The sequence below is a fragment of the Neomonachus schauinslandi genome, chromosome 14 (genome assembly GCF_002201575.2).
Source record: "Neomonachus schauinslandi chromosome 14, ASM220157v2, whole genome shotgun sequence".
Lineage (NCBI taxonomy): Eukaryota > Metazoa > Chordata > Mammalia > Carnivora > Phocidae > Neomonachus > Neomonachus schauinslandi.
In genome coordinates, this window is record NC_058416.1 from 87,015,661 (window position 1) to 87,030,869 (window position 15,209).

Sequence of the window (15,209 nt, forward strand, 5' to 3'; positions counted from 1 at the left end):
TGGGACTGGAACCCAGGCAGTCCGGCCCTGGAGTCTGTGTTCCAACCTGTCCCGTGTGGGTTTTACCTTCTCAGAGCCCTGACATTTAACTACTGACGATAACTGACAGGGGGGTGCTGAGATGTGGCCCCCATGCTGTGCTGATGAACGTGGGCCACGCACCCCTATTTCCCAAAACCAGGGGTTCTCAGCCTCGACACTCTGCCATGGGGGGGCCAGTTGCTTCTTTGTTGTGGGTGCTGTCCTGGGCATCCCTGGCCTGCACCCACTGGACGCTAGAGCTACCCTGTGTCCCCCCAACCTGCCCCCCTCCAAGGTGTAACAAAGATGTCCCTAGACATTGCCCAATGTCCCCTAGGAGGCAAAATTGCCCACAATGGAAAACCACTGCCTAAGAGAGTGAGCTCCCTAGTGAGGGAGGTATTCAAGCAGAAAGAAGACAGTCACGTGGAATAGCATCCTGCCTTGGGCAACTTCCAAGAACATGAGTGTGGGGCCCAGAATCTGTGTCTGGAGTCAGACTGATGGATGGCAAATAGCAGCTTTACCAGCAAGTTGCTGTGTGACCTCTGTCAAATCACATTCCCTCTCTGAGCCTATACATCTCTACATCTACAGAATGGAAATAATCCCTGCATCTACGATTCTCAAAGGCATTTGGCATAGACAAGTTGTCCCCAACTCAAGATGTTTATGATTCCGTGAGCCGTTTCACATATGTGGGCGTCCCTCTGTGTGCCCAGCCCTGGACCAGTGGACCCCGAGTCTCCCCTGGGAACTCCTGCTGAGAAACATCCCCCTGTGGGGTAAGAGCAACAGCTAGCAACCCCCTGGACCTCTACTGCAGATCCTGATTGGCGAGGAGAGGGACAGCAAGACACTGAATGCAGACAGGCTCCCCCCGACTTCTCACAGCAGCACACGCGTGGTGTGTGCCCTTGGGGACAATACACTGGACAGACTCGTGCGTGCCTGGAGACTGTTGGCCTGAGGCCTATTTCAAGGCCGAGCAGCCTCAGGGTGTGGCCCCGACGAACGTCACTCCCAGGGCGGGTGGGAGCACTGGGGAGCAGAGAGTGTTGGGGCTTCCTCGAGTGCCCGCCGGGTTCGAGGATGTGTGCATCTGAGCGCACGCGTGCGTGTGGCCTGGGCATGATTTCATCACCACCCGATTGCAGGACGGTGGGAAAGTCGGACTACCATGCATTTTGGCAGCTACCACCCTCTGCCAGAGACAACTGAAGGGGTGTGAGTGACCGAGACAGTGTGGGTCTAGGTGCCTGGAAACCTGGGGCAGAAGGTGCCTAGGAACTGCAGATGTCAGCCTTCAATCACCAATGCCTCCACAGAAAGACCCTGTGAGCAGCTGCTCTTACTAGAGAGACCGTCCCCTGCTTGAGTGAGTGTGTGCCACCGTGGGGACCTGAATACCTTGGCCTGACTTTTGCCCCAGGTACCTGTTCTTTGCACTCAGCGAAGCCACCTCCAAAAGCCTGTTATTTCAAAATCTACAGCTTTCTCCTCTGTGGTGTGATCTGAGGCCACCGCGGTCAAAGACACCTCATCGCGGGCCAGCCTATGGCCTGACGCTCCACCGTTAACGTGCGTGTGGGCGGGGCAGGGTGTGCATGACTGTGGATGTCCGTGTGTCTCCCGGTCTGTGCGCCTGCGTGTCTGTTTTTCCACATGCCCTGTGTCTGCACTGTGTCCGCGTGCGTGTGTCCGTGCGTGTGTCCGTGTATGCAAGCGTGTCTGGGCACGCACACCTGCGTGTTCTGGCTCCTCGTTCTCTGGCACGACGTTCTAGAGCCAGACGCAGCTGGGCACAAAACTCTGGGTCCACTACTTACTAGCTACGTGACCTCAGGTTTAACCTCTGAGCTTTGGTCTTCTTATCTACAAAACGAGCCATAATAGCATGGACTCTGGGCCAGTGTAAAGTGTCTTGTCTGGAGCTGGGTGGAAGGGAAGATAAGAAAGCCAGGGTGTTAAGAACTCCAGGAGGTGATGGAGCCACACTTTCTGCTCGCTGGCCAGTGAGGAGAGAGTTTAACGGGCCCCAGATGTGCGGGGAGCCCCCCACCTCGGTCAGGTAGAGAACTGATCCCCGCTCCCTGACACCGGAGGGCCTCGTGATCAGCTCGCCGTGCAAGGCCTGGGAGGGGGCGGACGTCATCCCACCCTCCCTGCTGCGGAGGTGAATGTGGCTGCGATGCCGGACTGCGGCCCAACACCACAAGGTCAAGGCTAGCACAAGACAAATCCTTTGTTTTCTGGGACTGAAGTCAAAACCAGGGAGGATGAGGACGGCACACGAGGGGCCACAGGGGTGGGGGCCGGCTCCGCCAGGGTGCAGAGCACCTGCCCGCTGACACCCCGCAGGGAGTCCCCCTCCTGCTCCAGGCACCATGGCCCCTCGCTGGTCCTTGCCCGTGTCAGAGATGCTCCCACGTGCTGTCCCCCGAACCGGGAATGCTGTTCCCCGAGACTCCCGTGGGGCTCACCCCCAAGAAGTCTCCCCCACTGGCCTGGGTGGCCCCGGGCGTTCTTAATCGCAGAGGCTTACTCCATCGGAAGCACCGGATCCTCTGAAGCCATCGGCCCAGTTCTGAACGATCTGTGTATCTCGGGCCACCTGCTGCTTGACCGTCAGCACCTCGCAAGGGGCGCCTTGTGTGTGACGCTTGGCACCTAATGTGCCTGGCTCCAAGCGGGCAAATGACCAGAGCATGAGCTCCTATCGCCAGGACATCGCCCTAGCCACCAAGACCGGGGCTGCACAGTGACGCCAGAGGGAACAGATGGGCTGGCCCACCGCTCTGCGGCGGTCAGGGCCACATCTGGAGCCCCGGCCCGCCGGTCCCCGCCCTCCTCCCTGAGGCGGGGCCCCAGGACACCTACGTGGGTGATGGAGCCGCGGTAGGTGATGGGGCTCTCGGAAGGCACCCGCGTGCTGGGGATGCCCTTGGTGATGCTTCCTCCTGGAACCGAGCCCAGGGATGTCCCTAAAAGACACGAGACACGGGGCATAAAGGGTGTCTGCAACCCCTTCCCAGGGGACAGTGCTCCTGACCAGCAAGGCCCCCTTGGTGTCTCAACGCAGAGGACCCCCTGCCCCTAAATGGGTGAACCATCATGAAGACGGGCTTCTGGACCTTCTGGGAGCGGATGCTCAGCAGATTTTGGATAAAAGATCCCGCTCCCGCCTAGACCCTCCTCCAAAGAGCAGAGGGGCAGCCGCTGGGGGTGCAGGGCAGACTCTAGGCCTCACGCCCACCCCTCATGCCCTCACCTCTCAGCACGGATGTCTCCTGGGCTGTGGGCACTCCCAGGCTCTCCGGTGGCCCAGCCTGGCCCCGTGGGGACAGCTGCTCCTGCTTCACTCCGCTGAAGGGTGCTGGGGATGGGCGAGGGCAGTGAGCCACGTGCCACTGAGACAGGGACTCAGAGGGAGGGCCCCCACCTAATCCTACCCAGGGGCGGAGGTCCGGCACCCTCCCTGCAAGCTCAGGCCATGGTCCCAGCAGCCAAGCTGCCTTCCCTCCTCCCCCCAACATGGACAGCTGGAGCCAAACCTGGGCCATCCAGGTAGGGGGGTGTAGATCCTTACCCAGCTTCTTGGGGTCCATGGCGAGGGGCAGCCCCATGGTGACAGGGCCCACAGGGGCCTTGGCGTGCTCGGAGTATGGGACGTGGAGCTGCACCGACATGCCCTGCGAGGGGCAGAGGTCATGGGGTCACAGGGGCCCCCACAGTCCCTCCACCCCATGCCCAAGCCCAGCCAGAGTACCCTGATGTCCCCTTCCACGAAAGCCCAAGAGGAGGGGAACCTCAGGATCACATGCAGGTCAGGGCACTGGGACTCAAGTCCCAGCCCTGCTGCTCAGCCGAGTGACCATGGACAAGTCCCTGGCTCTCCTGAGCCTCGGTCCCTTCACCTATGAAGTGCCCATTGTGATCTGGTATGGTTTAAAGGGAACGATGCATGCATGTGGGCTGGGACAGAGCAGACACCTCGCCCCGTCCCTCACCACACAGGTGGGTAGGTCAGGGAGGCCAAGGGACAGGTAGTCCCAGACAGGCTCACCACGTGCTGTGTGTCTAGGCCATTCAATCTTCCATTTCACAGAGGGGAAACTGAGGCACAGAAAGCTTAGGTAATTTGCCCAAGGCCACACAGTCTGGTTGCAGGGCCCATGCTCTTGACTACTCCAGAGTCCCAAGGTCCTGAGTGCCTGGGACAAGCTCCAGCCAGCTCAGACCCCAACAGTGCTGTGCATAGAGATGACCCTGGCCCCTTGGGTGCCCAGTTCCCACCCAGCTATCACCGCTTCTGATGCCCCCATTTTATAGATGGAAAGACTGAACCCCCAAAAGAGAAAGGGGCTGTTCTCCGGGCACCAGGCCACACAGACGCTCCTGGGGAGGCCCTGGCCCTCCCGTCTCACCTGGGAGATAGCACTCATTTGCCTCTCGAGGACGCTGGGGTGCTTAGTGGAGGAGATGAGGGGCGGCGGGTTGGAGATGGTGGGTGGGCGTGGTAGCACAGGCCGGACACTGTCGTGGAGGCCCAGAGGCAGTGGGTGACCTGCAGGGCACATATCTGTCCATCACAGGGCCCCAGCAGTGGTCATGCCCCTGCCAGACAGAACCCCCCAGGCAGGTCCCTGTCCCCACACGCCCCTCTCCTGCCCCTCCCATCTCTGTCCTGATGAGCTCCTGTGTCTTCAGGTCACACGCCACAACTCAGGGAAGCCTCCCTCCGTCCCACCCTGTCACAGCCCAGTCCCTGGCCCAAGCCCCTCCTCTCTGGCCCAGACCTTTTAACTGGTCTCCCCGTTCCCACTTTACCCAACCCCTCCGCCCCGCCCCAGCAGTAGCCCATTCCCCTCACAGGAACTGAAGGATCTTTCTAATAAGTCTACTGGTTCACATCCTCCCCTCTGCTATGAACCTTCTATGGCTCCCCATGCTTCCAGAATGAAGTCTTAACCTCTGACTTGGCTCACCTGACCTGGTGCCTGTGGTCTCCCCAGGCTTTTCTTTCCACCTGTCCATTCTCTAGCTCTAAGTCACTGACAGAAGGCAGAGCCCCCACTGTAGGGCTGCCCCTCACCAGCTCAAGCACCTCCTATGGCTCCCTATTGCCAGTGGCTTCAATCTTAATCCTGCAAATTTCTCAAATCTCAGTAGATCTCTTCTTTTCCTTTCACTGACCAGACTATCCCTCTTGTTGGATCTCATCAGACTCTAAGATCCTTCTGCATGCGGTTCCAAACCACTGCAAATAGCTGGCACCCAATGATGGTGCCGGCTGACTCAGCTTGGCACCTGAGGAGCCTGAGCGTGGGCCAAGCTACTCACCAGGTGGGGCGTAGGAGAAGGCCGAGGGGTCAGGGGCATGCGGGGAGGCCTTGATCACCTCACGAGGTGGCACAGGGAAGGGCAGGCCTGATGTCCAGCACGGGGGCTCCGTGGGCAGCTTCTGGCCGTCGGGTGCAAAGGCTGGGAAGAACACAGGCTTCTCTGCTGAGGGGACGAGGGAGGGCAGTCAGCCCAACTCGGCCAGCCCTCAGGGACCCAGCGGCCCCGGCCACCCCTGCTCACACAAGGCCCTCCTGTGCCCACAGCACTGACCTTGGGCAAGGATGGGGTCCTGGCCAGCAGGAATGGGGGTCTGTGTTGGGAGCCCCCCCAAGTCTGCAGGCCGGCATGCCCTGAGCCCCTGAGATCCTAGGGAGCTTCTAAGTCCCAGCATGCCAGGCAAGCGAGGCGCCCTGGACAAACCTCCACAGCAGGGGCTGACGGCCAGTGGAAAAGGGCCTGCTCCTGCGGACACTTGCTCCAGGGCATGATCGCGCCGCCTGCGTACTTGTCTGCGGCCGAGCTGAGCCATTGCGGCCGAGACCGTCTGGCCCGTAAAGCCTACAATATTTACTGTCCGGCTCTTTCTAGAAACAGCTGGCTGGCCTCTGCACAGCAATGAAGGCTCGCCGTGATACGTACGCCCCAGCCGGAGGGGCGGCCAGAGGTCCAGACACTCAGGAGAAACCCCCACACAGCAGCCTGTTCATGGAACACGTACCGGGCACTGTGCTAAGCGCCCCCCACCCAGCATAGACCCAAGGAGCCTCCCTAGTGAGCTCGCGAGAGCTGCTAGCTCTGTCGTACCGAGGGGAAACAGAGGTACAGACACATCGGTGGTGTTGTCTAAGGTCAGCAGCAAATACCTAGCCAAGTCAGGATTTGAATGCTCGCCGGCCTGTGCAGCTCAGGTTACAAGACAGGAGGGTAACGCGCCCCCCTTGATCCGTAGCCTCCTGCGGACCGGCACTTCTCAAGTGCTTTGTGTGCGCCGACTCATTTATCCTCGCTATGCCCAAACAGAACTGTCACCATCCCCGTTTTACAGATGGGAAAACTGAGGCCAGGAGAGGGGAGATCACCTGGCCAAAGGGCCACAGCCGGCAAGGGAGGGAGCTTCGAGCCCAGGCAGTCAGGCTGCAGGCTGTGATCTGAGCCTTCACTAGGCACTCTGCCCACAGGAGGATCAACAGCAGATGCCCCCAGATTCTCAGGCCTGGGGGACACCCTGTAGACAGGGCCAAAGGCCAGGGCCTCGGGTCTGTCATCATGGTGTTCTCCCACCCACCTCCCACTCTGCTGAAATCTGCCTCAAGCTCTGAACCTCTCCCTTGAGAACTGGCTTGGGGACCAATCCCAAGAGAGAGAACTGGCTGAGAAGTTGGGCAGGAGACACAGCTTGGAAACGCCAGAACTCTCCAGCCCCTGGGACAGGAATAGCAGGCAGGTGTCATCTCTTGGGCCACCTCCGGATGGCAGAGGAAGGTTGTGAAAGCCCACTGAGGTACGGCAGCAGAGTGTCAGCATCGATTAGTGATGCCTGCTGTGGGCACAGCCGGGGGCAGGGGAGGCGTGCCTGTTCCAGATCCTCTCTCTCTCTCCCCCATGAGAGACCGAGGTCCCCCAGAACCTGTGCCCTGGTCGAGTGGGCAGCCCACAGGAGAGTGTGCCGGGACTAACTCAGTGGAGGGATTCCGCAGCCCTGCCGTTAACCCCCCCGGGCCTCGGCTTGTCCAGCTGCGCCTGGCCTGTGCTGGGTTCCAGGGCTGGAAGGGAAATCTGGGGCTGGGCCAGGCTGGGCAGGAGACCGAGAGCCTGCAGAGACAACCTGTTCCTCCAGCTGGCCCCAGGGGAGTCGAGGGCCTGGCTTGGCTGAGCCGCTCCACGCAGGGGCCAGGGAGCAGGGAAGGCTCCTGCGAGACCAGAGAGGTAGTGCTGGATGTCAAGTTCACACATGTGCCTAAGGACACTGAGCAGCGAGGTGGACCCCGTGAGAAAAGCACACAGTGCCTGCTGCCCGGCACGCCGTCTGCGGCGGGGTGCCCTTCCAGGGAACAGCACAACCCTAGGCCAGACTCAGAAACCACTGGTGGTGGCTCAATTTCTCCCAGGACAGAGCCTATGACCTGCCCCAGCAGGTCCTGGCGAGCCCCGTGTGGCGCCCAGCCACCCACGGGCAGCCTAGCCCTGCTCAGATCTGACACAGGCCAGAGCTGTTTGGGCCCCGGACATCACCGCACAGCCAACACCTGGGCTGCTGCCCCAAGGCTGGAAGGTCTTCTGGAGCCAGACCCCGCTCTCGCCCAGCAAACGCCACCCCCATCACGGGCTGTCCTGGCCCCAGTACGGGGGGCCGCAGGGTCCCAAGAGAAGGCAGACACCCCGGCCCCATCTCCACTCGAGTTCATCAGCAGGCCCCACCGGCTCTGCCTCTGAAACAAACTCCCCGCACACCCCCTTCCTCCCCACCTCCATGGTCACCCCTGCAGCCTAGGCTGCCACCACAGCTGATCAGGAACAGCACTGTGGCCTCCTCCATCTGCCCAACACCCTGGAGCTCTTACTCCTCAACAATGACCAGAGAGAAAGAAATCTTTCCAAAACAGAAAGCAGATTCTCTCCCACAACACAAACACATTAAAACTCCTCCTGAAAAGGCTTCTCCCACACCGGAGACAAAGTCCCGTGGTACCAGGGCCTACGAGGCCTTACACAATCATGGGCCCCCATTTCCCTCTCTGATCCTCTATCCTACCCTCTCCCCAGCCACAGCGACCTTCTGGCAGCTCCCCAAACACACCAAGCTTGTCCCCACCCCAGGGCCTTTGCACAGGCTATTCCCTCTGCCTGGAACGCCCTTCCCCGGGATCTTCCCATGACTGATTCATCATCTCCAGAGAGACTGCTCCTCTGAGCCCCTCCTCACCCTGCTTTTTTCTTCAATTGCATGAAGTAACCTAAAGTCATCTTGCTTCCTTATGTGCGTGTCCTGGCTTAACGTCCTTCTCGATCACAGAAAGAGCTCCCCGAATCAAGGAGTTCATCCTGCTCACTGCCGAACCCCTAGTGCCTAGCCCAGCACTTGGCCATCACAGGTGTTCAGCAAATGTCCTGGTCCAGTGGACAGCCACAGGACAGCCCGTGTGCTGGCCAGGATGCACGCCCGCCCCTGTGGGTGGCATCTGAGACTTTCTGCAGCAGGTGGAAGCAGCCGCAGGGAGGCAAGGGGGCAGGTTGATTAAACAGGGAATGTCTGGCAGGCCTGTGTCACTTGTGGGAAGTGTGGAGCCATCCTCCTTCAGGGATAGCCCTGCTCTTTGTCCTCAGACAGGCAAGCAACACCCATCCTCAAGGAGGCCTGTGGCCAAGGGCCAGCCTGGCTTTCTAGAGAAGAAGGGCTGTTCTACCCAAGCAGGGTAGAACAGCCCACCCGAGCCCACCCGTGTACTGTGCTGCTCAGGGAGGGTGGGCTGGGGTCCTGCTGCCCTCAGATCCCGAGGGCAGGAGCCAGCAGAAGCCTAGGCTAGCCCAGTGTGGGGGGACCCCCGGAGGACCGGCTCCCATCACCTGTGATGCACATGGCCCGTGTGGCACGCCAGGCTGCTCTGGAGAGGGTGCCCCTTTGGGGACACAGGCCTGGAGCTTCTTGGGTCCAGTGGGGAATGTAAGGCAGAGACAGATAATCCAAGAAACCACACCTTGCCTGTCTCCTGACCTTGAGCTTCACGTGGCAACAATAAAGCACGCCCTGGGCAGTTGCTGGAACACAGCTGCTCAGGGAATTACTCGCATGGCTCCCCAGTGAACCCAGGGACCCCCGCCTGGAGTAAGGTCAGGATGAGAGCTGGAGGGAGCAGTGCTTCCTGCCCAGGCCCCAGAGTTGCTGCCAGCTGGGCGCTGAACCTCAACCACGGTTCTAGAAGCTCATGTGTGGGCTGAATCACATGGAGTCAGAGGCTGAGCCACAGACGTGCTTACATGCATATACAATGCTTCTGAAAATGTTTTAAAGTTGCCAATGTTGAGAAACTGCAGCTCAGGTGAAAACATGGATTTCTGGCTTCCCCAGAAGCACAACGGCAGGCCCGTCCTGCCACGGGGTGACCTGGCTGAAAGCCAGTATGTGCCTACCTTAGAGAGAGCAGGGGTCCTCTGATTCACCCCCGTTCCCGCCGTGCCCTACCGTCCCCCCCCCCCCACCTGTTCGAGTCCTCTAGCTGGCCTGCCCCGCTACTCTGCTTGGAGTCCGCAGCAGCTGCTCTGGATGCACAGACGCCCCTTATCCCTCATCCCTGCCAGGCCCCCCACTCTCCCCTGCTCTCCACCACGGCCACGGGCACACACTCACCCTCCTTGTCAGCAGGAGGCACGGGGCTCCTGCTTTTGCCTCGAGGGCTGCTGCTGGGCTGCTGGGGGGTGTCGTTCTCTGGCTGCAGGGGCTGCGGTGGCGGGGGGGCGGGCGGAGCTGTGTCCTCCCGGGGGGGCTCATGGACTTTGCTGACCTGCTGAGAGAAGCAGGGGGAAGGGAGTATCTTTACAGGCGGTCCAGGAGCCACAGAGACGAGGAACAGCCTTCCGGGCCCCCTGCACATGACAAGCCTGAGAGCCACGGCAGTGAGGGGCCCAAGGGCACCAGGCTGGGAGGGCAGAAGGGAGACCAGCAGGCCGCCAGCTCCCTGGTTCCTCCAGAGCCCCACCCTGCACGCCTGCCAGCTCCCTGGAGCCGTTCCCGCCTCATCTCCATGGGGATTTCTCCAGGAAACACGAGGCTGCTGGGAAGGGCTGGGAAGAGCGAGGCTGCAGGTGCTGCCCCCCGCCCCCTGGGGCTGTGCGCCCGCCCTGATCTACTGCCTTCTGGAAGCAGCGGTGAAGGGTGGGGGGGGGCATGGTGGCTGAGGCCTTGCTTGGCAGGAGTCCTGGGGTGCGAGAGGGGGTGCCGGGGCACTCACGATTGGGGGTATGGCGGCTGCCCGCTGCTTCAGCTGCTTCAGGTCCAGCGGCTTCTGGGGTGAGACGTTGGCCCTGGTGTCACTGGTCGGGGTGAGGAGGCTGGGCCGTGGTGACAGCAGCCTGAGAGAGAGACGAGCGTCAGCCCGCAGGCTCACAGCTGGCCTCTCCTGGCTCCAGCCCTGCACGACGGGGCTGGAGGGGCCGCCAGAAGTGAGGCAAATGTCCAGGGTCACCCGGCCGAGGAGACCAACCAGGACTCTGGGGGTGGGGAGCAGGGACAGACGACTCCTCCCTCCCTCCTCTGGTCCTTGCTGGCTCCATGAGGAGCCAAGACCTCTTCCAACCCCAGCCCAGAGGCCCAGGCCAGGATCAAACACTCCCCAGAGAGCCCGAGGCAAGCAAAGTCCCAGGGACGCCCAGACTCAGGACCCGAGCCACACATGGCCCGCCAGAAGTTGCAGAAAAGCCGAAGAATCAACTAGATGAAGGCTTGGTGAGCTTAAGAGATTATTCATCACCCAAATATGAGAGGCTCAGGCACCAGGGCGTGTGACTGAGTGGACCCCACTTATTGGAGGACAGGAGTTGGGGAACCTACCCTCTCAACCAGAATGTTCCACTAACTGAAATCTCACTGTTTACTGAAGGGCTAAAAGCAGGTAGACTGCAGGCTTTGTGTTGGAGGGGCTGGTCAGCAAGTACACGGTCTACCTACTGGCCAGAAGTGTGGCCATGAGCTGAACCGGGCCTATAAATGCTTCATTCCCCAAAGTGAGGTCATGTCCATCTGCTGTGGACGTACAGAACTGGGTACCTGTAAAGGGCACACAGTGGGGCCGAAGCAGATGCCAGGGGCAGGGTCCCTCCAGTGTAGGGCTGCAGAGTCTGGGGCACCCAGGCAGAGCCTGCCCTGCGGGGTGGGGCTACTGAGCTGTTCACAGATGTCACCTCCTTCAGGAAGACTTCAGGGATTTCCAGGAAATCCCAGAGTATTGGGCACAGCAACTTGCCACAAACCCCGTCTGGCTCCCTAGTTGGCACGGAGCGTCCAAGGTGGGAGCTCAGTCTGCCCCCACCTCACACCCTCACCCACCCACCAGGGCTGCCAGGTTCCTGCCCAGCTGTTGACTCTCTCCTGCAATCTGCACTTGCTGAGCACACAGCAGACCCAGCGCTGTGCCTGGGGAGCACAGAGACCCAGGATCTGGTCTCGGCCTGCAGGACGCCACAGCAGATGACCGAACAGGGTGCATGAGGGCATTGGCCAGGGGCTGGGATTCACCCAGAGGGCAAAGCTAAGGCTGGGTCCCCAAAGCTGGAGGGTCCTGTGGACACAGCCCCTACTGTGCTCTGCAACCATACCGGGTGATGCCACGTGCAGACTAGAAGCCACAGCACTGCCTTCCAGGTAAGAGCCGTGACAACCAGGACGTGGCTCACACCACTCTGCAGCCCGGCAGCTGGTGCCAGACCCCCAGCGAAGAGGAAAGCACGCCTCCTTCTGCAGATGGAGCCAGGCAGGCACCTGACTCAGGGCCTAGGTGCCCTCTGCTCTCGATGGTGGTGGGGCCACCGAGCCGTGGCCATGACAGGCTGTGCTGCGGGTACCTGCCTCCCACCCGCATCTGCCACATGCTCGGCTGAGCGGAGACAGACACGGTGACGCCTGGTGGGGCTGCCCGAGGCGTGCAGGTGGGGCCGGGCGCAGGGGAAGGTCGTTCTGACTTCTCCATGCTCAGCCGGCCTCCACGGTCCTCCCCACCTGCTCACCCTCCCTCCCGCCCTCACCTCTCCACCTCCCCAGACCCTGCTCGCGCTCTGCTCCGCGAGCTCTGGGGCCTTTCCTGTAGCCGCCGGCCCTCCCTGCTCCCCTGCACTCAGGACCCGGGCCCAGGCACCCTAACGGGCCTAAGCACCAATGCCATCAGCTGTCCTGACCTCCCCACCTGCCTCAACCCTCCACCACGCCCAGCCTCCCCTTCCCTCTGCCTCCCAGCACCCATTTAAACCGACCCGCACTTGTAAACTTCAATTTAAAAATGGATATGCCGCTTTGGAAGAAGTCTGGCTGTTCCTCAAGAGGCGAAACGCAGTTATCACCTGACCTGGCAACCCGGCTCCTGGGCGTCTGCCCACAAGAACTGAGAACACAGGCCCACAAGAAAACCTGTTCACGAAGCTCACAGCTGCACCATATTTGGGTGGAAGCCACCCAAATATCCAAACACGGGTCCGTCCACACAACAGACTACGATTCAGCCATAAAAAGGAAGAAGTATGACACCTGCTACAACATGGACGGATCTGGAGAACAAGATGCCGAGTGAGAGAAGCCAGACACAAAAGGCCACGTGTTGTGGGGATCCACTGATAAGAAATGTCCAGAAGGGGCGAATCCACAGAAGAGAACTGAGTGGAGGCCAGGGGCTGGGGGCGGAACGAGGAGTGATGCTGGAGGGTACAGGGTTTCTTTCTGGGGTGACGGAAACGTTCTGGAGTTCAACAATAGTGATGGTCGCACGCCTCTGTGAACAGACTAAAATCCACTCAACTGGATGCTTTAACGGCTGACTTGTATAGTCGCTGAATTATAGCTCCATAAAGCTGTCGTGAGAAGAAAATAAAGAATGTACTATGTGCTAACCATGAAATCAAGAGTTTGATTAACTGTACCGTTTCCACAAACGACGAAATGTAGTATTTTACAGGTGTACAAAAATACGAAACTACTATAAGACACAGTACTAAAGTTAAAAAATAACATCTTCTATCATGTAAGTATGCTTTTATAACACATATAAAGTGAACTGTTTGCCAGCGAACTAGGGCCCCTGGGCCCTGCCTCAGTTTCCCAACAGCTCCTCACCCAGGAAGGGTCCCATCACATTAGAGAGCAGGGGAGCAGGGACCCCCCCTCAAACGCTCTCAGCAAGCACCCATTCGGGGCACACACAGAGACCCAGACACCTCTTTCCAGAGTCCCCCACCGAGTGAGGCAGGAGCTCAGTGGGGACTGGGGCCATGGGCATAGCACTTCACGGTTACGAGACGCCTCCTGACACCACCCCGACCTCTCACTCTAAGAGGCCAGCATCCAAGAGTAAGGGCCTGGGTTCAAGTCCTTCACAAGCCTCAGCGCCTGGAACCCCCAAAGGAGCAGGAAGATACTTAGCACGGACAGGACTCCCAACTTTCCCTTGTTCCAGCCGCCACAGTGGGTGAGCGCTGCCTCCAGGAGCCCTCCTCAGGGGCAGCCCTGCCTCTGTGCTCTTTCCTTTGTTTTCCTGGAAGACAGCAGCTTTTATGTTCCTCTCCGGAGGCCTGGGGGGGCGGGGCTCTCGGAGCCTGGCACCAGGCATGTGACCCAGGAGGAGAGGGGAAGCCAGCAATGCGGCTGGGAGCGGTTCAGGGCTCATGCTCCCAGTTCAAATCCCACCTTCAGCTGTCGGACAGAACCACTGTGCCTCGGCTTCCCCATCTGTAAAATGGGCATGAGAACAGTCACCCCTGCCCTCCCAGGGCTGTTCTGTGGGTGGAACAAGGGACTGCACACGAAGCACGGATAGCAGCACCTGGGGCTGAGCGGGTCAGGTGATCTTCAAATCACTGTGGGTTTTCTTCCCACACTGGAGGGCCAGGGCTGGGGGAGGGGGATGAGAAACGAAGGACTGGGGACACCCTGGGTCTGGACAGGGTGCCCCTCTCTGTCTGCTAAGTGCCCCCCTTGGCTTCCCTATGATCACCAGGCTGAGCTCATCCTTGCTGCCATGCTGGAGGGGGAGGGAAGGCTGGTCGTGAACACTGTCTGCATAGACATGGTTCTGTTGCTCCCTGTAGGACCAGGTCCCTGCCCACCTGTCACCTCCTCTCCTGTCCCTCTCCCTCCCTCCGCTCTGCCACAGCCCTCTTTGCCTTCCACCGAACATAAGCTCATGCAGCCACAGGGCCTTTGCACTGGCCGTTCCTCCCACACCTCCCACTACAGACTCTGATCCCTCCCATGCCACCTCCTCAGAGAGGCATCCCTGACTGCTCCACGCACGGCCCCTGCCCAGCACCCCTGATCTTCCCATCTCCCACTTATCACAGGAGCAGTTTTGCTTCTTGAATGTTCCCATCCCATACTAGCCACTCTCGCCAGAATGGAAGCACTCTGGAATCAGGGGTCATCTGTTCTGTTCCCAGCATCCCTCGCACCTAGAAGGGCACCTGGCACACCCTGGTGCCCAGTCAATCATTTACGGAATAAAGAAATAAAAGGGAAATTGCTGTTGGGATTCCTTCAAAATTTCAGGGGCACGGGGGAAGAAGTCACACTCCAGCCCGCTCTTGGAGTACACTTTCGGTGTTCCTAAAGCAGATCCGAAGGCAGCTAACTGTTCATTGAGCACCTAGTGTGTGTGGGCCTGGCATCAGGCTGCAGTTTATGCTATGACCTCCATTATGCTCACAGGAAGCCCAAAAGTAGGGACACCACACCCATCTTATAGAAAACTGAGGCCCAGGGGAAGGGGTTTTCTGAAGTCTCCACCCCACCAGAAAGTGCCCAGGCACCTTCTCTGGAAACTGGGACAGAGGAGGGCAGGCGAGCTCAAGGCTTAGCAATCAAATCCACTATCTCTGGTCGTCAGCCAAGAAAACTCCCAGGCGGAGCTGCCTGGCAGAAGGTGACGGAGAGTAAAAGCAGAATATGATTTCTCTCTCCAAAGGTCGTCGGGCAGCAGCCAGAACGAGACGCATCCTGGGCCTGTCCAGGGACGCCTGGCTCACCACACCAGGGCTGCCAGGCGGGAAGGAGGGTGGTGGGCGGCCGGCCAGGACCTGGGGTCGCGCAGGGGCCCACCCGTCCCGCCAGCCCTTCCGGGAGGCCCTGGCTGCCAGGGCGTGCTCTGACG

At 60.0% G+C, this 15,209-nt stretch overlaps 1 protein-coding gene across 9 annotated transcripts in view; it reads right to left on the bottom strand.

The window, feature by feature from the left end:
* Positions 1–15,209, bottom strand: part of NCOR2 (nuclear receptor corepressor 2) — a 183,484-nt gene that overhangs the window by 23,381 nt on the left and 144,894 nt on the right. For 7 of the 9 annotated variants that reach the window (XM_021698590.1, XM_021698591.1, XM_021698588.1 and 4 more), the window contains 7 exons: positions 10,314–10,434; positions 9,713–9,869; positions 5,365–5,529; positions 4,449–4,588; positions 3,611–3,713; positions 3,293–3,397; positions 2,902–3,005 (listed from right to left, as the gene is read on the bottom strand). In XM_021698590.1, the coding sequence (XP_021554265.1) occupies positions 2,902–3,005; positions 3,293–3,397; positions 3,611–3,713; positions 4,449–4,588; positions 5,365–5,529; positions 9,713–9,869; positions 10,314–10,434 (895 nt within the window). The remainder of the gene's footprint in view (positions 1–2,901; positions 3,006–3,292; positions 3,398–3,610; positions 3,714–4,448; positions 4,589–5,364; positions 5,530–9,712; positions 9,870–10,313; positions 10,435–15,209) is intronic. The other 2 variants (XM_021698586.1, XM_021698587.1) reach the window with 2 other exon arrangements.